This window comes from Anguilla rostrata, chromosome 18 (genome assembly GCF_018555375.3).
Source record: "Anguilla rostrata isolate EN2019 chromosome 18, ASM1855537v3, whole genome shotgun sequence".
NCBI lineage: Eukaryota > Metazoa > Chordata > Actinopteri > Anguilliformes > Anguillidae > Anguilla > Anguilla rostrata.
The window spans coordinates 12,186,391-12,211,486 of record NC_057950.1 but is presented as its reverse complement, the minus strand read 5'-3'; the positions used below and the strand labels follow the sequence as shown (position 1 = coordinate 12,211,486).

The following is a 25,096-nucleotide window of genomic DNA, read 5'->3' as shown; positions in this document are numbered from 1 at the left end:
CAAGGTGCTTGCAATGGAGTTGTAGGTGGTTGCTAGGGTGTTGCTAGCCAGTTGCAATGGAGTTTTAGGCGGTTACTAGTGTGTTGCTAGATGGTTGCTATGGAGTTCTAGGTGGTTGCTAGGGTGTTACTATGTGGTTGCTATGGAGTTCTAGGCGGTTGCTAGGGTTATGCTAGGTGGTTGCTATGGAGTTTTAGGTGGTTGCTAGGGTGTTGCTAGGAAGTTGAAATGGTGTTCTAGGTAGTTGCTAAGGTGTTGCTAGGTGGTTGCTATGGAATTTGGTGGTTGCTAGAGTGTTACTAGGTGGATGCTAATGAGTTCTAGGCAGATGCTAGGATGTTGCAAGGTAGTAGATATGGTGTTCTAGGCAGTATCTAGGGTGTTCCAGGTGGTTGCTAGGGTGTTGCTAGGTGATTGCAAAGGAGTTCTAGGCAGTTGCTAGGGTGTTGCAAGGTGGTTGCTATGGAGTTTTAGGTGGTTGCTAGGGTGTTGCTAGGAAGGTGATATGGTGTTCTAGGTGGTTGCTAGAGTGTTGCTAGGTGGTTGCTATGGAATTTGGCAGTTTCTAGGGTGTTCTAGGTGATTGCTAGGGGTTGCAAGGGTGTTATAGGACATTAAAGTTAGGGTTACAGTTACAGCTAGGGTTAGGGTTAGAGTTACAGCTAGGGAAGGGTTAGGGTTATTATTACAGATAGGGTTTGGGTTGGGGTTAGGGTTACGGTTAGGGTTAGGATTACAATAAGGGTTAAGGTTAGGGTTCAGCTAGGGATAGGGTTACAGCTAGGGTTAGGGTTAGGGTTACAGCTAGGGTTAGGGTTAGGGATAGGGTTAGTGCTAGAGTTAGGGTTACGGCTAGGGTTAGGGTTAGGATTACAGATAGGGTTAGGGTTAGGGTTACAGCTAGGGTTAGGGTTAGGGTTATAGCTAGGGTTAGGGTTAGGGTTACAGCTAGGGTTAGGGTTAGGGTTACAGCTAGGGTTAGGGTTAGGGTTACAGCTAGGGTTAGGGTTAGGGTTACAGATAGGGTTAGGGTTAGGGTTACAGCTAGGGTTAGGGTTAGGGTTACAGCTAGGGTTAGGGTTAAGGTTAGCTAGTGTTAGGGTTAGGGTTACAGCTAGGGTTAGGGTTGGGGTTACAGCTAGGTATTGTGTTGGGGTTACAGCTAGGGTTAGGATTAAGGTGAGGATTTCAGCTAGGGTTAGGGTTATGGTTAGAGCTAGGGTTAGGGTTAGGGTTAGAGCTAGGGTTAGGGTTAGGGTTACAGCTAGGGTTAGGGTTAGGGTTAGGGTTACAGATAGGGTTAGGGTTAGGGTTACAGCTTGGGTTTGGATTAGGGTTAGAGCTAGTGTTAGGGTTATGGTTACAGCTAGGGTTAGGGTTGGGGTTACAGCTAGGTATTGTGTTAGGGTTACAGCTAGGGTTAGGATTAAGGTGAGGGTTAGAGCTAGGGTTAGGGTTAGGATAACAGCTTGGGTTAGGTTTAGGATTCACCAATCAACTTTGGACTCTACATAGTCCAATGAGGCATCCCACATCTCTTTATGACAAGCAGTTCAAATGCTCTGAAATAATAAACATTGTCAATTTAAATGAATGTTGGAATGTTCACCCTGGTGATGTCACAATCCTCTCAGCTACTAGAGGGCATTGTGATTTCTTGAGGGTCACCCTTCATTCTCTAGGGAGAAAAATTGCCTACAAAAATTGAATTTTTCAGAAACTGAAACTTTCCACAAAGTAACAGCACACCATTCCCATTGAAACTGTTCGATTTGACATATTTCACATGCATGTGGTGCAAAAACTATGGGAGGAGTAGCAGTCCAATAATGAGTGGAATAAAGAATAATAATATGTGAGATCATATTAGTGTTATTGCCAAATATTGTTATATCATTTATTATCTTATTTTTTTAGTGCAGTTTCACTGATGTCTTGTTTCTTGTTTCAGTGTTCTTGTATTATGTTGAGGCAAATCAACATAGCCAAGGTTTAACCATGTTTCTGAAAAGATAAATAATAAATATGACCTTCCTCTGAAAATGATACTCAAGCCCCCCTCAGGAAGGCTGCAAGACTGATCTGGACTGTACTATATAAAGTGTCACCAGATCCCAGTCCATTTGAAAAAATAGATCTGAGGTAAAGGCTAACCTACGATTCTACAAAGGTAATCTGGATTCATTCATTCATTCATTCACTCAGTCACTCACTCACTCATTCACTCACAGGCAGAGATGCTCCTGTTCCTGGTACAGTAATTATTTATTTTTTAAAAAGTTAATATATATATAGGTGCTCAGAATTCTTACCTATCTGGGTTGTAGGCTAGCTCTTATCTGGTGCAGAGGGAGAGAACCAGTTAAAATGTACAGTATTTCTGACTCAGGAACACGGGCAATGCAATCCACTTTATATTATTAGATTGTATGCATGGCTGGCACTCATTTTCAATCTGTAATATAACTGGGTCTGCTGGTGAATACCCATTTATGCAGACAAAGAATCTCACGGTTTTGCAGATTGGAACAACCACTGTGCTCCCTGGGAGAACCATCTGGTCCAGATTTTGATTTTCCCATCTTTAAGAGGGTAAGAGACAGGGACACTATACTATATACAGACAGGCCAAAAGCATTTGGTTGAAAAAGAAAAAAAAGTTAAGGTAGAAAAGAATTCAATTAATATATGCACATTCATTGAATAATAAATCAGAGTATTAAAATTTCTTTCGGTTTCTACCTACAATAACACAAAAATATGAGTTTCACTTAAAAATAATCTTAGCCATGACTTTCCTCAAAATAGCCTCTTTTGGCTTTAATTGCAATTCATTAAATTAAGTCTACCCAATCATTTTCCAAAGTGGGAGGTGGAGGGGGAATAAAATTGAGTGAAATCTTATCTACTTTAAGTGTTTTAAAACAACAGGTAATCTGATATCTTTGACATGTAATGCAAGTAATAAAATAAATGTATATAATATATATTATATATATATATATATATATATATATATATATATATATATATATATATATATATATATACCAGTCAAAAGTCTGTACACACCTGCCTAAACCAGTTTTTGCATGATTAAAAATGCTTTAAACTGTATATATATATATATATATATATATAAATTATAAATGCATATTAATATATATATATATATATATATATATATATATATCAGTTTTAATCCATAAATGCATTTTCATGTGTGTGCTAAAAAATCAGTTTATCAGACTATAATTACAGAATCAATTCCTGTAATTGCATTTAGCACATCTGCACTCATGTTTCAGTATATAATCATTTTATGTTTTGTACAGTAAATTACGCTTCAGTAACATTCTATAAATGTCTAAGAATAAAGCCTATTGAATTTGACATTTCAGAAAAATGGAGATGGCTAGGAAAGAACAGAGGGAGTGAACAAAAGTAAGAGAGAAAGAGCATTAAACAGTCAAACAGTGTCAAAGAGCAATGGGCTCAGCTTCAAAAGCCAATCACTTTAGGGAGCTATACTTGCTTTTGCAGGAACAAAAACCTTTTAAGTAAATTAATAAATAAAACACACTTTTACGGTACCTACTTATACACTGACATGAGCAATTCATTTCAGCACAGTACAGTAAAAGAGACAACACATTGATCCACTGATATTAAATATTGATTTTAACTTTCACAAGAATATTACATTAACAAAAGGAATGTGCTTGCGATGCACCATCATTACCTCTATCCAATCACCCACTCCTCATCATCACCATCATCATCATCATTATCACCATCATCATCATCATCAATCATCATCATCTGAATTTATATTGTACAAGTATGACTAAATTCCTTCCACAAGATTATCCAAGTCTTGTTACCAATAATGTATTTTTTTGTTTGTTTCAAAAACCCCAATAACGTTGAGAACCTTCACTGTGTGCCTGAATAGCAGACGTGTTGCTTCTCCCAGCACTGTACCTGGGAGAAGCAAAATGTTTTTCAGCTTGTTTTGGACTTTGCCTCATTTCCAGGATTAGTAGAGTGAAACCCCTTACTTCAGCTTCATTACAGGCTGTGAGTTGTGTCAGCAGCATAAATCCCTTCTGTTTTACACTAAAAGAGCAAAGTAAGAGGAACATGTGGTGTTCCCTCAAAGACCCGCCCCCCAATCAACAACATCTGAAAGCACGTTGCCAACACATCACAGAGATGTTGAGCAGAGGTACGCGCTGAGGTGCCTGTCAACAGTGTTTTGCTCTCTCTATTCCAACCCCCCTTCCCCTCTTCTTTTCTAAACATTTAAAAGTCATTGGTGCAGAACTTTAAAAAAAATGTAGCAAGAAAAAAAAAACTGTCACCTTGGCAATATGGAGGTGGTCTTCAATGGGGGTGGGGGGAAGGTGGGGGGAGACGGGTTCCCAGAGGATGAAGGGTAGAGGGAGCACGATAGAGTCATCATTATGTTCGCCTGAAAAATGTGCTGGTAATAAACCCAAATGGAGCTGAAATGCTATATGAAACACAAAGGTGTCAGCCATGATTAATGGGGAGCGCGCACCCCGATCTCACAGGGGGTACCCTGTAGTGGTGCGCCGCGTTCCTGAGGGTCATGAATTTTTCCTGCCGCCTTTGCCCCAAAGCAGAAGGCTGTGCAATCCAGAAGCTGACATGGAATACAAACAATACACACAAGACAGAGGTGTGACCGAGAAAAAACAAAAAAACAAATCACCAGGCATCATTTTAAAAATTTCAACAGTTGTTAACTTAAAAGGAACTTTTAAGACCCGGTGCCAGAAATATTGAGCATTCATACGTCAGCTGTCTCAGGGCCATTGAGTGGTGAGGGCCCTGTGCCCTCAGCCAAAATATTCTACCCTGTCTCTTTCTCATGTTCTTTTTGACTGTTTTTCTGGTGGGAAATTAAGGCTGACTACATTTTTCAACTATATTCTATATAGATCCACATTTATAGAGACCGCCACAACTTACAAATGTAAACTTTCCATTGAGGTAGAGCAGCATGCATGAAGGTCCTATAAAATATCATACCAAGCTACATCTATGTTTAGCGCTAGTCCAGACACAAAGCTATGGCCCTCTGGTATGTGTCCATGAAGATAAAACTTTTCCACTTTATACACGAGGAGTGTGTTCACACAGGGACATTTTGGGTGCAGAGACTCATGAAAAGGGGGACACCTCTAGGCTATACTTCTTTGTTAGCAACTATGGAATAGTAGTTAGAACAAAGTCTGGTGGGTAAAAAGAAACAGAAATATCTATTGACTTTCAATGAAGCTGTGAAGAAAATTTTCTTACCCAGAAAACTTTCTTGACCAAACATGACCAGTCAGGACCACTCACATGTTAATATTAAATATATTAATAAATATGCAAAGTAATAATTTTTTTGGTTTTGGTGAATGGCACCAGCATGCACTAACCTATCAACCGAGGATCAGGAAACATATCCTCTACTAAACAGGAAAAATATCAAACCCCCCAGCGCCTACAAGCAGATCCAAACAACAGTGGGACGCTGGGGTGGTGGAGGGTGAGCACAATTATGTGAGCTGTAGCAAATGTAGTATTCAAAAAGCAGTGCAGGCAATGAGCAGCAGCTGAAAGGTCTGACTGTCAGTTTAAAAAAGGCACTCCATTAGTGATTTGTGCATGTGATAGGTTGATTATGAGAACATGTAGAGATGTGTGTATGTGATTGGTTGAGTATGATAACATGAAGCGATGTGTGTATGCAATTGGTTTATAATGAGAGCATGATCGCTGAGGGCAACCAGTTTCCTGAGCAAGCTTGCTCTCCACATTTCTTGCACTGTGGTACCCGACCAGTCGACATCTATTCACCCCTGTTGTTGAATGACACGCACATTCAGTCAGCGAAATGTGAAACAGACACACAGGACAACTGAACTCTAGGCCATTTTATTCAACTCAAAACTAATCATTCGCTCTTTGATGACGAGAACCCATTTGGGGTGTTTGTGAGGGTGTGTTGTTTCACATAGGTGACCTCTTTTTAATGATTATTTTATTTAAAAAAGGTATTAAAAAACATAATCCAGGAGGGCACTTGGTGAGTGACAGATTAGAAGGGTGAGCTTGACGCCGCCTGAGCTCTATCTCAGTACACACCTGCGTACAGATCTTGATGGCTTATTGTGTTGGATAGTTACATATACTTTAAAGCAGGGGTGTGCAACATTTTCTGATTAAGAGACCCTCACCCAGGCTAAAAGGTATCCAGGGAACATAATCATAATCATTAAGGTATCATAATTTAATTCGAAATAAAATATATTTTTTAAATGTTTTATATTTTCAAAAAAACTCCCCAAATACATATATGTGTAGTCATTGAATATCAAGTCTCTCTAGGGGCCCCTTACAGTACATTTAAGGGCCCCCAGGGGTCTGCAGATGCCCTGTTGAAAAGCCAGGCTCTAAAGAGAGTTAAATCATACATCAATAACAAATCATGATAAAATGTTAACATTTTGCACAGATTGTTACCTTTTTGAATCTCACAGACCAGAGAGCCATCCTAGGCAGGACTGGTTTCCCTTCCCCCAGGCGTATTATTAATTACATTTAATTTTACTATTGTATCAAAGCTATTCAAACAAAGCCAACAAAATGTACTTATCGCTGTTTGCCACAGGAGCTGTGTGCGCTCTGTGAAATGGTTGTGCTATTAGCATAATCCCTACCTTTCTGCATTCGGAAACAGTCAATGCACTGGGGAAAAGTCTGAGGCATCTGTCTGTTGGAACAAACCGAGTCTCAGAAGACTATTCTCTCTCTCTTTCTCTCACACACACACACACGCACACACACACACACACACACTCTCTCTCTCTGTTTCTCTTTTTCTCTCTCTCTCTCTCTCTCTCTCTCTCCTCTTGTTCTTCATGGCTTTTCAGTATTTGAAATGAGGAAAAGTGTTACCTGGTTTTAAAAAAAAGAAAAACCTGGCATTTGAGCCTTGAAATTATGAACAATCATGAAAAATAAAATTGCTATTAAACTATTTCTTTAATGAATGAATTAATAAATCATTGCATTTATATAGCACTTTTCCGAACGCCCAAAGCGATTTACAGTAATGAGTGGGAACTCACCTCACCCACCACCAATGTGTAGCACCCACCTGCGTGATGCACGGCAGCCATTTTGTGCCAGAGCGCTCACCACACATTAGGTGAACTGTACAGGGAGAAAGCATTTTGTTTTCTTAGCCAATTAAATCAGGGGATGATTAGGTAGCAAGTTTGAGAAAGCCAGGTTGGGAATTTAGCCAGGATACCAGGGAACCCCCTACTCTTTGCGACAAATGTCATGGGGTCTTTAATGACCACAGTGAGTCAGGACCTCGGTTTAATGTCTCGTCCGAAAGACGGCATTTCTTACTGCACAGTGTCCCTGTGACTGCAATGGGGCATTGTGGTTTATTCGACCACAGGGAAGATTGAAAAAATAAATTGTTGAAATTCATTGTGGGACAGGACATTTGACATGAGATCATTAATCTAATGAGGATCAGCATTCGGATGCTTTTTAATTAACAAAAAAGAAGTCAAACCAGGGTTTTAGTCTCTCTTATCAATATTCACAAAGGAGAGCCCACACTCTCTGCATCAGATAATAGATAATTCATTGATAATATTCATCTGCTTGTGTGAGTGTGCGAGTGAATGCTGATCTGCTTCACAGCCAGCTATTATTTGCTCAGAAAGATGTGGTGTTCACATAGTGCTTGGAGAAGATGGGGAGGGTTTTCCATTATTTGAATATTCAGTCTGAGAAACTGGCATCTTTAAAAGTCAACATCATTTAGAATTTATCTGTCTGGCCAAAAAACAACAACAACAGTGATCTAATCTTTTTAATGTCGTACTTGTGCGTATTTATATTGACAGACCTCCTTTGCACACTTTCATTCCATCTCCAGCTGCTCTCACAGCACATTACCCACAAGCCCCTGCTTCCTCTCCCATGGGATTCGCAGAACATATAAATCCTGCCGTCCTCCTGCGGTGGGTAACTGATAGGGGTGATGGAGAGGAAGTGAGGTGGACGGGTGCCCTCTGTATTGAATGGCCCGTTGTGGCCCTGACTCAGCTGAGCAGGTGACTCTCAGACCTCCACAGAGTGGGAGAGAGGGTGAGAGAAAGATCTCTACAGAGAAGAAGAGAGAGAGATAGAGAGAGAAAAAGGGGGGGGGGGTATTTTGTTCTTATTTGTACCCTTGCTCGGTTCGCCTGTCTATTCAGTTAAGGTATCAGAGATAAAATAATATTGTCCATGTTTTCAGCAGCATTTCCAGCAATAAAATCTGCAACAAAATACAATTAAAATGATGCCCTGGTGAACAATAACAACAACAACAACAAAAAAGAAATCTCTTCAAATGCACTTGAAAGATTCATTTCAAGAGTGTTGTTGAAGGATGGAGGTTTGGACCAGCACACGATTTCTACGGGTCGTGCATTGCCTCTCTGGCACTGACTGAGCGAAGCGAGGGGAGGCAGGAACAAAAGGAAGACAGAAAGGAGAAATTACAGCGTGCTGAAACAGGGGGTCTGCGGATATATCCAGCTCAGAGAGACATACCAGGATAAACAGGAAGCCAGAAATAACTCTTCACATGCTGGAGTCTGTGTAGTGCTGCCAGTCACAGCTTTCTGATTCAAGCCTGTGAGCTCACAAGAGGCTAGCCTGGCTTCAGTCACCGGGGGGAGGAAGAAGCCTGCAATAAGCGTTTATGATACCGGCTTTTCTTTTCATTGCTAAACGCTCGTCCATTCTCAGCTTTGTTATATTGCCTCGGTAATTTTAAATGACCCTTCCACGATTCATCAAGTTTGATCTTAACAGTACCGATGGTGCACTCCTTGTGAAAGTGTATCAATTCAACAACAACATATTGATTTCTTCTATGTTAAGAAGGTGCTTTCATCATGTATTCTAAAAAAAAGAAAACCTATCCTGCAGTTTATGTGAGACAGAGCGATGCTTGCTATCAGCTCACAGATCTGCACGCTCATTGTTTTGGGTGTTTGTTTCCATGATACTATCTGAGACATTGTCTCACAGCATATTATACATTTATAGCTACGGATACTTCTTCTGTAAAAATAGGGGTGATTATATACTGCACACTGATTTTTTTTCTGTTACTGTGCATCTCATATAACCATGAAAGTTATTCAAATTTAAATTGCAAGTTATAGAGACCAAAAGGAGTAGAATCACAAGCGGTATTATCTTCCATCTTTGCCCAATTCAGTTGATAAAACGTCAAATTATTTTGTACTTTTTTAAAAATGAGTCTTTAAAATTTCCTCACCGTCTCAAAGAGGTTGTTGAAAGAATAGTTTGCAATGTGATTCACATCTCACACTGAAACAACACCAGTCTAACATGCGCATTCGCATGCGCAGTGTGAGTTATGGCTGCATGGCGGGTTGGGTGTTTCTTCTGTAGTGCTGTAGATGTTGAAACGCCACCCTGAGGATATATGTCTGTTTATGAAACTGTGAGTGTATGTGTGTGTGTGCGTGTGTGTGTGTGTGTGTTTCTGTGTGTGTGCGTGTATGTGTGTGTGTGCGTATGTGTGTGTGTGTGTGTGTGCGTATGTGTGTGTGTGTGTGTGTGCGTATATTTGTGTGTCTGTGTGTGTGTGTGCGCGTAGGACATGGCGCTTCCGTTGTTCCTACAGTTAGGAGCCTCATCCCAGGCTTCTATCTGTAAAACAGGCTGCGTCTCAGTCCCTTCCCAGGAGACCTTGCAGGGAGACGGCTCCTCTGCCACGAGGAAGCCGTACTTCAGGCCCAATGCATTCTTTTGCCTTCTCCCACAGAGACGCCTCACAGGCCTCACAGGCCGCTTTCTCTGCTGGGGGAAACAAACACGTAAATAACCGCCGGCAGATGAAAGAAGGGAGGGTGTCTCAACATGACGGCTGCTTCTCACCCACTTTAGTTTTTATTTCCAGCATAAGCTCTGTGTTAAAAATTCAAAATAAAATGGCAGATTATGAGATACATAGATTATAATGAACGGGGTAGTACATAATGAAGCAGTATTTAAAAAAAAAAAAAATCATCAAAAACAAAACTTTCAAGAGATTCCCCCGCCCCCTCCACCTCCCATACATTTTATTTATATAGTTTTGATTGGTAAATTCATGATCAAATCACACTCATTTAAATGTAAAAAAAAAATTAAATTAAAGCCACGGGGAAAAAAAGGTCATTTTTGGTTATTTCCCCTTATAGAATTTTTCATTTAACATAGCTTTTACACACCTTTCTAATAATTTCATCATAGACTTATGTTTACTTTAGGTAATGTTTTATTTATTCATGTATTTTTTTCAAAACTATTTTTTATAATAAAGTTTACTTTGAGGTCAATAGAGAATCATCACAATTAACATAAAATACTGTAGAAAAGAATTAATAATAAAAAAAAAACAATTATAATTATTTATAGCTTAGGTAATATTCTTCTTTCCCTTGTTCATTCTGAATACAGGTCTCAAGAAAGCAGATCTGAATAACAGCATGACAGCACAAACACAGAAATATTGAAATGGCCTCTTTTCTCTACTCCAAGGAACCTTTCCTTTTTCATCAAACCAAGTATCAGTCAGGACCTACAGTATGTTCATTACCAAGTACATAACAGCATCGCCATTCACACACATCGACATTCTTGTTTAGCATACAGGTTTAATTTGGGGATGGGTTTTAGAAGAGGGTGGTGATTCTATAAGCCACCTCTTCCTGCTTCATGATTCCTGTTTTGTAATTTCTTGCCCCCCTGATATCCCCCCCTCCCCCACCCCATACACCCCCGCTCCTGCCCTAGGTGCCCCACCATCCAGCCTCTTCCTCAATGCTGAGTAATTCATGTGGACAAGTCAGGCAACAGCTGGGACACTAGATGGACTACAGATTGATGGCTGTGGAAAAAAAAAAAAAAAACTGAACAGGAAAATATGCATAGAAGAGGGATAAAAAAAAGAATAATGCAACAAAAAAAGGTAACTGCAGATGTTGTCATAAAATCTATATCTAGCAACACTTACTAACATTTATGTTTGTTTTTTATTCTTTTCTCTTTCGTTTTTTTTTTTACTAAAAATGGTTGAAGAGCCGATATAGTTTGCATCATCTATACAACAGCCTATAAAACACCACTTGTCACAGTCCAGAAAGCACATATAGATGTGTTTGTACTGTATATAAACATATGTTATAAGATACTTTGCGTGCATGGAGTTCTCCCGATTCCTCAGTTATCCTTGAATTCTGCGCAAAAACACATGCCTTAGATTTCACACTGAGAATGAAATTAAGGCCTCCGTATTCCTTAATCACAACATGAATGTTTATTTATTTATTTTTTCCTTTTTTTTGTAATGAGTCTTTTTTATATCTGGTGGCCACACCATTCTTTGCACTTTTGACGGACAGTCGGCCTGGCAACGCAGTCCATGCTGGCCCTGCTGTCAGTATAAGTGCAAATACTTTGGCTGTTTCCTCAAACATAGGTAGCTTCTGCATTTTCCACATCCTTCTCCCTTGGTTTCCCTTCGCTCGTCTTCACTCTTGAATGTTTTGGCGGTTTTATCATTTCACTGATTTATGCATCGGTTTGTAATCTTTTATTTTTTTTTCATCATTAAGAAAATGTCCCAGCAACACAAACACAGGCAACATAAATGAAAACACTGACAGTTTATGATATTTTACCTCCCCCTCATATCACTGGTCTCCGAACCACTCCTCCCCTCCCCTCCCCCACCCCCTTCCCGGAGGAAGAGAGAAAAGAGGGGAAAAAGAGAAAGTGATGTCAGTATCCTGTTTGCTGCTCATCAGAGTATTTGTGTTAATTCTGTTTGGCCTGCTTTTCGCCGGTCGCTTGCTTTTTCAGCTCAACCGTCTGTCAGTTTGGCTGGTTTACGTCTGGCGTCTGCCTCCTCATAGTCTGATGTGCTCAAGTAGAAAGTGAAGCAAGTTTGTGGGGTTTTTTTCTGTTAAGTTTGTTTTCCATTTTTCCACCATGTCTTAGATAAAATGAAGACTAAACGTTTTATTAGTTTGTGGCTTTGTTATCATACACACGGGGGTCTTCTGGTCTTTGAGTGGAGCTCCCAGCTTGGGGCGTAGGGGTGGCGGGGGTGGGATGGGTGGGGGGTTTGGGTGGGAGGGGGCAGGGAGGCGGATCACACGTAGTATTCCTTGTCCTTGTTCTTCTTGTTCTTGCCTGAGTTCTTGGCGCTGTTGGCAGGCTTCTCCTTCACCACGGTGCCGTTGGACTGGGCCGAGTTGCTGATGTAGTTGCGACTCTCGTCCACGTGGTAGGAGCCCTCGTCGCGGTTGCGGTACTTGTACATGGCGTAGAGGAGGATGAGGATGCAGAGGGCGGCGGCCGCCACGATGCCCACCACCATGCCCGTGGTGCTGCTGGACTCCCGGAACACTTCTGAGGTTCCCGGGTACCCCTTTGTTCCCGGGCTCGTGGGGTTGGCTGTGAGACAGAGAGAGGTGGCAAAGGTCATTATGCGACCCTGAGACCCAAAAAACCCTGACTCCACAGACATATATACAGTGAGTTTGGATTCAGGAATGCCGACCTAACTCCTAATCTTCAAACTCTTCGAATCCCAGCCTTTTTTACTGTCTATCTTGGTTAGCACATAACATTATTTATTCAATTTGCGGCATTAAGTGGCAAATACCTGAACATGAAACATCAGTAGAACTCTGTCGACCAATCTGCATAATATTTACCTTGAAAAGATTTAAATTTAAAAAACATATAACTGGGATATAAATTATTATGGGGCTAATTCAGTTAGGAGGGGTGCTTTGGGCTCCTACAGTATCTGTTCAGAGCTAAATCTGCAGTCATGCACAGCCATTTCAGTCAGAGAGACTGGCACAATGCTTTGCCAGTTAATGCATATAATAATAGGTAAAATAACATACATTCACTAATTATATATATATATTTTCATGCACAATTCTGACACCTTGATGACTCACGTGGCAACCCAAAGAAGCGGTAACATGGCAACTGCGATGTAAATTTGGCACGGAAATGCATTGGAACATGCGCTGCAACTTTTAAGAATTGCAAATCTGATAAACCCAATTGGCCCTCTTTAATGAACTCTAAATGCCTGATAATGGGATCAATATCTGACAAGAATGGGCCTCGGATCCATTTGCACCTGAAAGAGAAACTGATTACATATCTCCGAGTCTCCATTATGTACAAGAGCCGTCCAAATTATACTCTCCCATCAGCTCTGATAGGCCTTCACTATCCACTTCATCATCCTCTTTTACAGCTAATTCGTTCTCTTCCTCTCTCTCTCTCTCTTTCTTCCTCCTCTCCCTCTCCCGTCCTTCTCTGGCTTCTGCAGCCTACGCCTCTCTCTCTCTCTCTTCTCAGACTATTTAAATTTGCGTTCCGTCTTACTTCCTGCAGACCTCATTAACTGGCTGTACTTTCAGCCTGAGTGGCCCTTGTCTTGATTTCGAGAATCAGCCACAATAATAAGGGAAGGAGCACATATATGGGTTTTTTAAAAAGATTTCCCACAGAGAAGCAAGCACAGCCTTGATTGATTGATTCGCACCAGGGGCTTACTCAAATAAAAATGTTCTGAAAAACCGTATGGCTGTATTAGGGTGTGACATGCTATGGACATGCTATGGACACGTATATTTTTCTCTGTAAATACACTGTCTGGGCAAATAGATACTTAATGATGCAAGGGTAAAGTTAACACAAAGAGATCAGACAGACCAACTAACACTCAAACACAGACACACACACACACAGACAAACACATGCACGCACACACCCATGAAACACAGGGACAGTTACTTATTCTGTGGCCCACACTGTCAGAACATTATAATCCAGTTCTGTCCAATATCACACTTGGGGATTTCAACACGAGCCACGCCCCTAACTTTAGTCCTTGACCCTGCCTAACCCCGTTTCCTCCTAGACCTTTGGCCCTCATTCGGGCCCTTACTCATGTATGTCCAGTTTATAGAGGACGGAAGGATGAGCATGAGTAAAACTAGCAGCACTTTACACGTGACTTTGTCGAGGGAAAACTGACTGGCTGATAGGCAGGTGCCTCTAAGAGCAGTGTTGAAAGCAGCGCTATTGATTGCTCAGACAAATAGGAAATGATGCATCCTATGCACCCTCATCAGTATTCAAGGCCAGTCCACAGACCCACCCCAAAAAATTACTTGAGGTTGAAATTCCAGCATGGATGTACCAGCATAAAAAATGGAGGTCATGCACTAAATGCATAAGTAGGGGCACACTTTGGTTTAAGAAGCATGGAATGCCACAGAATTGCAGGTGTGACATCATTCTTGTGTCATGCTCTCAAGAAATGCTTCAGAACATCTCCATTCACCATCGGCTCCTCTTCTGGGGGATCCGAGATTCTCAGGAGACAGGAGACGGGACGCACCCCAGAGATTGGTTGTCATCAGCACACGCGGAAGGACCGCAATGAATGCGTAATGGGCAACTGATATTGCCGTGCACCTGAGCCCATCTTTCGCAGTTCCTGAGATTGAATGTCCGTTTCTTTCCAGTCAATTAAGTCTCTGTGTGCGCTCTCGACTGAAGGACGGAGCCCCCTCACAGTCACCCCGCCCACCCCCTTCACCTTATGAAAAGGAAAATGTCTGCTCCTGTGTTTATTGCCCACCCCCCACCTCCCACCCCCCCGTTCAGGGGGGTAAACAGCAGCGCTGGTGGGTGACACGGCCAGGACAAACTCAAGGGCAAAGACAAGCACCGCTGGGAAGGAGCCTGACCTGGGTGTTAGAACAGATCTGTTAGGCTGGCGACAGATCCGAAAATACCAGCGGACAGGTGCGAAGATGGCTCTGCTCTCAGGCTAAAACACCATGGGTGTCACTGCACTCCACCAACCAAACGTTAGGGAAATGTTAGGCAAATATAATCTTTGTTTTTTATTACTGTTCTTGTAACATTAAAAAGACACGAGCTGAATATACAGTGGAATGTGAAATAATCACCTAAACCATTTGAAGAAACATACACACACAGATACGCACAGACACGCACACACAAAAACACACACCCCTTCACATACACACACAAAGATACACATACTGTACATAAAAACACATGCACACAAACAGACACATGCACACACAACAAAAAATACACACACCCTCACATACACATACATACTGGCACACGCGCACACACACACAGACACACACATGCGGATCCATACACACACACACGTACTTGCACGCATGCACACACGCGCGCACACGCACACACACGACACACACACACACACACACAGGAACAATACGGCATGTGAAACAGGAACTGAATGTGGTAATCCCGTTGCTTGCCCACTGTGCACACAGCACCTGCTGATTCCCTCTTCCTCTCTTCACTGCTGACCTAATTGGGGCACTCAGGTGGGCGCTAACACCTGCACTCGCTCCGATCTGTTGATTGGAGTCACGCCGGGCCTAATGAGGGTTATTGATAGGTGACTGAAGATGCAGTCGCCTTTTTCGGTTGGCTGATTTGCACCGGCCTGCTCATTCTAACCCACACGCCATCCATGCAGGAATGACTAACAATGCTAACCTTCTCCTGCAGTTATCTGGCTAATCACAGCACTGCTTTTACCAGTACAGCAATAACCTCCTGCTTCAGAATACCATTAAAACAGGCTCTCTTTCACACACACACACACGCACGTACACACACACACACACACAAGGACACAAACACACACACACTCGTGCATGCAAATACACAAACGCACACACACTCGTGCGTGCGCCCAAATGCGCAAATACACGAACGCGCGCGCACACACACACACACACACACACACACACAAATATGCACACACACACACACACGCACATTGTACAGGTAGAAGACAGGAAAAAAAGTGCACTGTACAGTATGTGTGGTATTGTTGATGTGATGCGTATTTTCATGCATCTTGGCCATGTATACACCAAACTGAAAGCTGCTCTCAAGGCAATCCACATTCAGTGTGGTTCTCCAGATGTCCCTGTTTAGTTTCTGTCTCGAATCATCTGTGAATCCTGATTAAGTATTTCTCTGAATTGTTTGACCTCAGTCTCAACACAGGTGTTGTGTTGGTGGGATAATCAAAGGAGGAGAAGACAGACCAAATGACAGGGTTTTGGCACAGAGATATAATCTGTGCTACTCCACAAAATTAATTTCTCATTTAAAAGAGGATTCTATTTCGAGGATTAAAGCAATGGTCCGCATTATGCCCATTCAGTCTTCATCCATGGCAATTAGCACTTTTGAGAAAACATTATCCACCCACCAGTGTCACTGAGTGTCAAACACACACACACACACACACACAGTGATAATATAAGACACGACTCCATTTGTCACACTGTACTGCACAGTCCTTCAGTATCAAGTGTACACAGCACAGGTTGTACTTGAAACTGAGACAATGTTCTCAAGTGATTCACCTGGGTAAGCACACGTTAAATAATGAATTCACTGTAATTAATGATCAACAAATGGGCACAAGTGTAGACTTACAGCGCAAGAGAGAGAGAGACCGAGGAGATTTAGCGTTTTGTTCAGACAAGATTAGCCAATAGGCGATTGCGAATTTCCAACCGCGATAAGGCGATACGTGACAGGCCAATGGGCGAGGGTCGGTCTGTTGCGTTTTTGTGAGTCACGCCCAATGGCTGTGTGCCTCTGGCCATAACTGCTGCTTGACCTCGGCGGTTCTGTGAACTGCCACCGGGGGGGGCGGGGTCAGAGAGGTCAGTAACGGCCCCTGCGCTGTGACTGGACGGGGCCGTGCCGGTGCCGGTGCCGGTGCCGGTGTGCAGCCGCGCCCTGGCAACATCTGTGCGCTTGTTCATTAACGGTCCGTCACCGCGGAGCGAGGTTATGCCATAAACCTGGGAGAAATGGCGCCTGAAACAAGTGTTTAAAATGATGGGCGCTGTTATAAATTTCACTCGAGTGCACCCAAGGGTAAAATTAGACAGAGAGAAAACTGCCACCGAACAAGCCCTGCTTCCGAGAGACTGAGAGAGAGAGAGAGAGAGAGAGAGAGAGGGAGTGGGGGGGGAGAGAGATAGAGAGATCTGCCTGCATGCATGCATCAAACTTTTAGGGCACAAAACCGACAAAATAACCTTGCTGAGCAAGAGTCACATTACGGTGTCGATTCCCGCCTGTCATTAATACCCCCGTGGGACCCCGTGCCTCAGACCATTTCCTGTGTGTCCCACCTTGGCTGAGATCTCATTGCTACAGACACTGGATCACTGGGAAAGAGGAAGACTGGACGACATGAATTCTATTCATCACACGACAGGACCAATCGTGATAATTCACCAGCTAAGACCTCCGAACTGTGTTGTTTCAACGGAAACAAAATAGCTTTGCTCTTCTATACACTGTACGGACATGGCTTGACTCATGATTTCTTTAGCCTGAATAAAATCTCATGTTAAGAAGGATCTGGGAAGAGTCCTGCCAAGCTTGATCGCACCAGGACTTGGGCCCATCCTGAACTGCATTTTGGGAAGATTAAGTCCAGAGTGGCTAGTCACAATGGATGTGTGACGGGTTCCCCGATCTCCTGTGCCTGGAGAGACAGCACAGAGAGGGGCTGAGCCAGAGAACACATTCCCACCAACAGCAGTCCTCCTGCTGTTGGTGGGAATGTAAATAAATGGATCTCTTAAAGGCCATTTTCCTCATTCATCTCTGGTGAGAAGGTCCATTTATTTGCCAAACTGTGACAGAAGAGGTTGTGGGGGGTGGGGGGGGGGGTCCCAGGGGGCAGGGGGCGGCAGCCCTTCTGGTAGTTGCTGTAAAGTAGTGGAGAAAAACAAGTGTACTTGTGCAGTAATGAATAGACAAGACACCGCCTGACCTTTCCTAAGGGGGATTGATTATGACGAAGAGGAGCGGTTGCGCATCATCTTCCCCGCCGCTATCCATCAAGCCGCCGGTGCCCGCCCCGCACTCTTTTATATCCAATAAACTCTGAGTGGGCGTGCTAAACGCCTGTCTTGGCAGGGAGGAGACAGGTGTATCCATCCTCGTAAAGAACGACGCATTCAAAGTCAAATTAACCCCGACGTGACAAAGGAGAGCCCCTTGAAGGGCAGCGTAGTTCATGTTGATGTATACCAGATAATACCATTTATGCCACGACGAGCCAGAACTACAATATGACAGTTGGTACTGTCGTATTTTTCTTCACTGATTTCTTGGAAATCATGAATGGAGATGTGCTCCATTAAAAACGAACAGCAGATGTCAACTGCAGCCACAAAAGAAACAGGGGATTTGATGTGTGGTACCCCTTGAAGGAGTGGACTGGGGTGGGGGGGGTGGGGGGTGGTGTCTGATCAGAGCACTGCGGTCAAATGTAGAACATCAGGAAGTCAGACGATTGGGGATGGGAGAAACTGGACAGCAGAAGAGAGCTCAGAGATGGTACTATTGGACCGCCAGGAGAGGAATCTACCTCATTTAAATCCAGAACATGCCCCACTGAGCTAACGAGTGACAGAATGGGAACGAACAGGGTTCTGCTAATAGTGATCAATTATCGATCTGTGTGCTGTTTGTACACACTGTATCTGTCTGAATATGTGCGTTTACTATATATATTTGTGTTTGTACACGTCCATACTTTTTTTGCATCTTTGCGGTTTAACGTCAGGTGCTAATCACTCGATAACGTACTGTTGCCTGTGTGTGTTTGAGTGTTTGCATGTGCACGGGTGTTTGCGCAACTGCGCGTCTGCGTTCGTGTGTGGCGCACGCACGCCTGTTTCGATACGGCTGCGGACTGCGGTGTGTTTCAGCTTAACGCCGCGCATAGAGGAACTCTCCGGAAGCGCCGCATGGGTTCAGTTAGCTCACTCGGTGACACATCTCCGTAATCCTGGGGATTAGTGTTACAGTGGCACTACATACCCAGTCATAATCACCCGCTGTCAGCCTTGTCACATCGGAGCAGATCGACTGCAGGCAGATCACATTATCAGCCAGCGCTGCCCTTGGCATAACGCTCAGATATTAAGTATTTTATTTTAATTAACCGCACGTCCTCGAAAGGCCGGGCTCTTTTCACAAACATCCGCGTGTGGGCTGGATATCAAGCGTGGAGCTTCACCCAGAAGTACTCCTGCCGCTGCTCAAAGATAGAGCAGGAAACGCTGAACATGTCAGGGCAAGCTATGGAGGAGAAGCAATGCAGTGTGTTCACATCCTCTGCAACTACCATGTGCTAGAATTAGATTACTAATAAATATTAATTTCAGACAAAAAAAAAAATATTGCTACATCTTTAAGAACATATTTCAAACTCATACCGTTGAGTTTTAGCTGCAGAAAAATCAGCATTTTGAACCTGACAGTTAGGAGTCCAACCTTTGGAACAGCAGCAATGATTCAGACTCTTCACACAGCAAGTCACAGTAACCTCTGCCAATGGGCAAGTGGTCCTTCACAATCCAGCAAATCCATGTGTAACTGCTGTTTTATCAACAGTGGACTAATCCAGACCAGTCAACAGCTCTTCCACCTCAGAGTGAAGCACTCAAATTGCCTCAGACAACAAGCTGGTACGCATTATTTATTCAGAATACAGGTGTGCAGTCACAGGCCAGAACATCTCCACGAGCTTGAAGGAAGGCCAGCGTGTGCTGATGGTCCAATCCCAGGTGGGACATGCCTGACCTTGAGCAAGGTGACACGGCCGGACTCAGACTAAGACGGGGCAGTCAGCTCCATTAAACGCAACAAAGCAATGGCCGTCCGCATTCGGCAGGGCGAAAGCTTGCCCGCTGTGGCTGTCTCAAATGGCCTGCTGGCAGGAGACTGTGATACAGTCCCCTAACCTTCTCTCCAGCCCTGCGGCGGCTCCTGTTTTACTGCTCTGCGGAAGGCTTCTCCTCAGTGGGTTTGTGCTGATTCGACAGGAGAGGCACGACTACTGTGCGTGTCACCGAAGTCTCTTCATTACACTGGCGTACACATCTCATCACCATGATGTTATATGGAGCGGTATGCCCCATTTAAGGCCGGCTGATGCTATTTATTAGGGCATAACTGCTGTTGCCCTTTCTGCAGGCATATTCAGTGAATGTGCAAGAAAGTGTGCAAAATGTGTATGTTTGTATATAGATACATATGCATGCATGCACGCATGACTGTGTGTTGATGCATGTGTGCGTGCGTGCGTGTATGCCTGCATGCATGTTTCTATCTGACTTTACTGCCCATTCTTTCCCATTGTTATGGGGAGTCACTTATTCATTTGTGTCTTCAGACCTCAGGCAATCGATGACTATTCATCACAATCAGGCCTGGCATTGTTGCATTGCTTGTGCAACTGGCTTGCCATGCCTGCCTTTGGGGAATTAAAATCGGACACGGTTAAATCCCACGCCCTCAAAAAAAAATAAAGGGTAGAAAAAAAAGGCGTACTGCGGGGACCAGTATGGATGGCTTTACTGTAAATACTGCAGTCTGATAAGGCTCTGGGGATAAAGAAATCACATTTTCCAATATAGCAATCAAAGCAGCATTCATTGTGCTTGGCCTGTCTCGGTTATGTAGCGGTCGATAAATATGGCCCTTTTCTGGAGATACACGCGGTGCAGTCCATATTTGACATCAGATAATGAGCGGATGTGAAAAAGGGGGGGGGGGCACTGAATGTCCAGACATTATATTACTGCATCTCTCTAAGCTTGTTATTCGTATTTACTGGGGTGCAATTGAGAAACCTAATACTGCTTGAGGGAGAAAAAAGCATAATTACTGTAAACAAAAGAAATGGGAGTCATTAGGGTTGTTTTTTTCTATCTTGTGTGGAAGAGCAGCCCGGTGCGTTCAGCACTTTGAGCGCTGATGTCCAATCTGTCTTCTTATCAGACCTCGTAGCCCAGGTTGTACAAAAAGAAATCTACCTCCCCAATCCAGAACAACAGCGATCTCTCAGCAATGGCTTTGCGCAATGTTTTATGAATGTTGTTTCACGAAAAGTGCCCCTCCCCTCCTACATGCTCAAACACACAGTGGGGGGTGCTGTAGTGTAATGACTCCAGAACAGAGCCTCTAAGTCACAGGTTGCGGGTTCAAATCCCAGTTAGGGCACAGCAACTGTGCCCTTGCGCAAGGCATCACATGGGTACGCGCTGGGATGTATTAAATGCATAATACGTACATAGAGAAAGGAGACTGTGCAAGGCAAATGGGGACATATGCTTAGCAAATAAATAATGCAAAATAATGTAGCCATCACTGACAAGGCAGTACATATTGTTTTACGCTTGCTGTGTCTTAAAAATTGACCTCTTGGCAAGGCAGCACCAGTTTTATGAACATTATATGCATTTTGGTCACTGGGTGGCTGAAGATGTGTTTCATGGATCAGCGTTCACCTGTGTTTCTTTTTTTCACAAACCAATTTCAGCATTTGGTTAACCCAAAAGCCGGTTCCGTTAGCTATGCATATAACCGCCTTTCTTAATCTCATTTTCTCCACGGAAAAAGCAAAAAATAAAATAAATAAATAAAGAAACCAAAAGAAAAAAAAAACCCTTCCTACATTCCATGGAATAATAAACGAACGTATGGCATTTGGATGTCACTAAAAACATGTCGTTTGAAAGGTCTGGGGGAAGCAAAAATAATTGAAAAGATAAGTAAGAGAGAATCGGAGTTGGGTCTGACAGCCGAGCAGACATGACCATGAAATCCTGTTTCCCGGCCAACACATTTCATTAAATGTAAGTCTGTCGCACTGCCTGTCAGGGGTAATCTACAGCAAAGGGGGCGGTATGTAAACGAACGCAATTACAAATTTTTCAAACTTTTCAGACGCTAACTGGCAGAGGCCACTGGGAAATTGCCTGGTTTCGTCAGCGATTGCAGTGCAGAAAGGCACCAGTGAGACAAGATGCTGGAACGATCCTCATCATGGCAGCACAAAAGCGGTTCCAAACAATGCACAGCACAGCTTTCTCACTGCACACACTGGTAAACTGTTCATCTATAAAATAAAATAAATATATCCTTCACACAATATGTTGATTACCTTTCTGTGCATTTTATCGGGTCATTATGGTCTCTCACAGGCAGAATCAGTGGCATTAACATGGTGACTATAAGTTCCACAGCGAATTTCACCAACAGCCAAAGTGCATGCTGGGAATGATTAAATAGCCTATTATGTGTGGGCAATGACCTCTCCAGCCACCAGCACGCACTGATTATTTCATTAATCTCGACATTTCTTTAAAACAATATCTTGCCGGAATCATTTTTTGTTGCATGGGGTGCCAGCCTGTCATAACCCTTCATCTTAAGATGAAATTTGCCATTTGCTACTTGATTAATCGGTTTCCCTCTTAAATGTTTTTTTTTTTCTTTTTTCTTTTTATAAAACAAACACATTAGCACAAATGTCAAACACTTCTCTAGCTGAAAACCCCACTGTACATTGCTGGACGAGGAATGGAAAGAAAAAAGAAAAGAAAAGAGAAGAACCCAAACAGAGAAAATGGCTGACCTTTACCTGCCCAAAAGCAAGCGGAAGAAAGCGAGGCAGCCGCAAGAGAAACGGCTCGCTAAAACGCCGTGGGCAGAGACCTGAGCAGCGCTCGACGGTCATGGGATAGGGACGGGGGGTGGCCGGCCCCGTTTACTCTGCAGGGTATTAGAGTGAGCTGCTACAGTCACAGCTTTAATGAGCGTAAGGCCGGCGTGTGCGGAGGAAGTGCAGCCGCTAGCCGGTCTGCGGAGCGCCAATGGGAGCTGTTTCCATCATGATCGTGATCACGCACGAAGGAAAGGAAAGAGACCCTTCAAACAAAACCGAGCTCTAGTGCTGGCCAGGACCATTCTGGAAACATGAACGTGTGACCTGCAGCGATGTCACTGACCTGAACTGAGAGCCCTGTGAGCAGATGAAAACTTTTTTGTGGAGCCTTGTGGAGAAAAAGGATGTTCATACTATTTTTGAGTGGAAAGACACGCTGGCCAATCAGACGGTGTGGGAGAGATTTATTTACTGCACCTGAAGGGGCGATGGCATGGTTTCCTGCCCACTCAAGCCACCCTTGTGTTAAGCCAGAACACTTTCGGTTAAACCACTGAGCGAAGCAGTGACACCTGGGCCAGATTAAATATACTGCGGCCGTGGTCTTGTGAGGCAAAACAGGATTGGTTGCACAGCTGCTCTCAGGGGGAAGGGTAAAACCGTCACTCCCAAATGGTCATTTGCGATGCTTCGATCACACGCCTGTGATGTCACTGATGGCAGCAGCACAGCCCTCCAGCTCGGCAGCCATGGCTGCTTAGCTAGCTGCTAGCACAGTGAGAAGCCAGGGGGGTGACTGACTTCCTTGCCCTCCCAAACCACCAGAGGATGTCTGCCACCAGTGGAAAATTTTTGAGAAATAGGAAAAAATAAAAGACATGGACATGAACAAGAAAAATGGTTGAGTGGATGAAAAATGGCATCCGATAACATTGTGTGAAAAACCAGTGAAGGCAACAGGGGAGCGTGCCGGCAGGCATCTCTCTCTGCTGTTTCTGAAGTGAGACTAGGGAAAGTAGCACAGGACAAAAGAGACGGAGCAGAAAAAATATCTGCAGAGGAGAGGCAGATTTTCATGCTGTTAGGAAGCTCTACTCCAGTTTGTCAAACACCTCATGAAGCGTACTGCAGGTCCTGCTCTTTGTTGAAAATGAAATCTGCAATTTGGCTTTCTGTTCTTTTTTCCAGGCCAGATAACTCAATAACGTAAGCCGCTCGGCACACTGGGAGACTCCTGGCTCTGGGTCCAATTGGATCAAGCGGCAGTGTTATTCCAGCCCTCCAGGGCCAGGCTTCCCAACGGGCTGAGCTGTCACCTTCCCTGCAGCTATCCAGCAAAGAGAGGGAGAGAGAGATAGGGGGAAGAGAGAGAGAGCAGGGGGGCAGAGAGGGGAGGATAGATAGAGATGGAGTCAGAGCTAGAGTGGGGGACAGAGAGATGGGGAGGAGTGGGGAGAGCAAGAGAGAGAGAAAAGACGGTCCTCCTACTGCTGCACCCCACAGACATTACACCCGTGCTACTCAACTACACCAGGTCCTGTCGGTTGCAGTGGCTGCGGGTATTCTCTCCAACCGTGCACTACACACCTGATTTCATTAATGAGCTTACTTCTTGGAACAAGGAGCTGATGTAATTAATGAAGTCAGGTGGTGTAGTGCACGGTTGGAGCAGATACCTGCAGACACTGCGGCCCACAGGACCTGGAGTCGAGTAGCGCAGGACTATATCGCTTCCTCACTCTCCAACTCCACCCCCCCCCCCCCCCCCTTCAAAGACCCAGCGCTGCTGAAGCCAGGATCTCATCACCCACATGGAGGGTCAGGGAGGAGATTCAATTTGCTGCAGAGTGAGCTAATCGTCAGGCTGGCGAAGATTACTGCCCATGCCGCTGACTCACTACAGGGGGGCGTGTGGGGTGTGAGGGGACAAAAACACCTGAGAAATTGATTGGTGTTCGATGTCAGCCATGACTGGAGCAGAGGGGGGTCTTCACAGCATGACGGTCAACCGTCAGGGTCGTATCCTCCCCCTCAAGATACTGCAGTGTCGTTGCCATGCAACTGTTGACACGCTTCTTTCTTTCCACCCCCCCTCTCCCCACTTCCTGCAACAATCCACGATGCATTGCTCGTTTTGAAAAGGGATCTGGCCTTTTACGAATGTCAGGTAAAACAGAGGATGCAATTACATAAGAAAATAAGTTGCAATGAGAAGTCTGACTGCCAACTGTGGTTACCATATTGAGCCATATGTGGTTACCCCCACATGGGCAAGGGCTTGGATCCCCACCATGGCATTTCCACTGCTGTCTATTCTCTACGGTATCTAAAGCTGTCTGCTTTTATTCTGTTCGAACAAAGCAAAAAATACCA

General features: G+C 43.9%; 1 protein-coding gene across 22 annotated transcripts in view; it reads right to left on the bottom strand.

Moving 5' to 3' along the window:
* Positions 1 to 9,979: 9,979 nt before the first annotated feature.
* Positions 9,980 to 25,096, bottom strand: part of LOC135244961 (neurexin-1a-like) — a 312,297-nt gene continuing 297,180 nt past the window's right edge. For all 22 annotated transcript variants that reach the window (XM_064317659.1, XM_064317660.1, XM_064317675.1 and 19 more), the window contains one exon: positions 9,980 to 12,567. In XM_064317659.1, the coding sequence (XP_064173729.1) occupies positions 12,263 to 12,567 (305 nt within the window). In that variant the 3' untranslated portion in view covers positions 9,980 to 12,262. The remainder of the gene's footprint in view (positions 12,568 to 25,096) is intronic.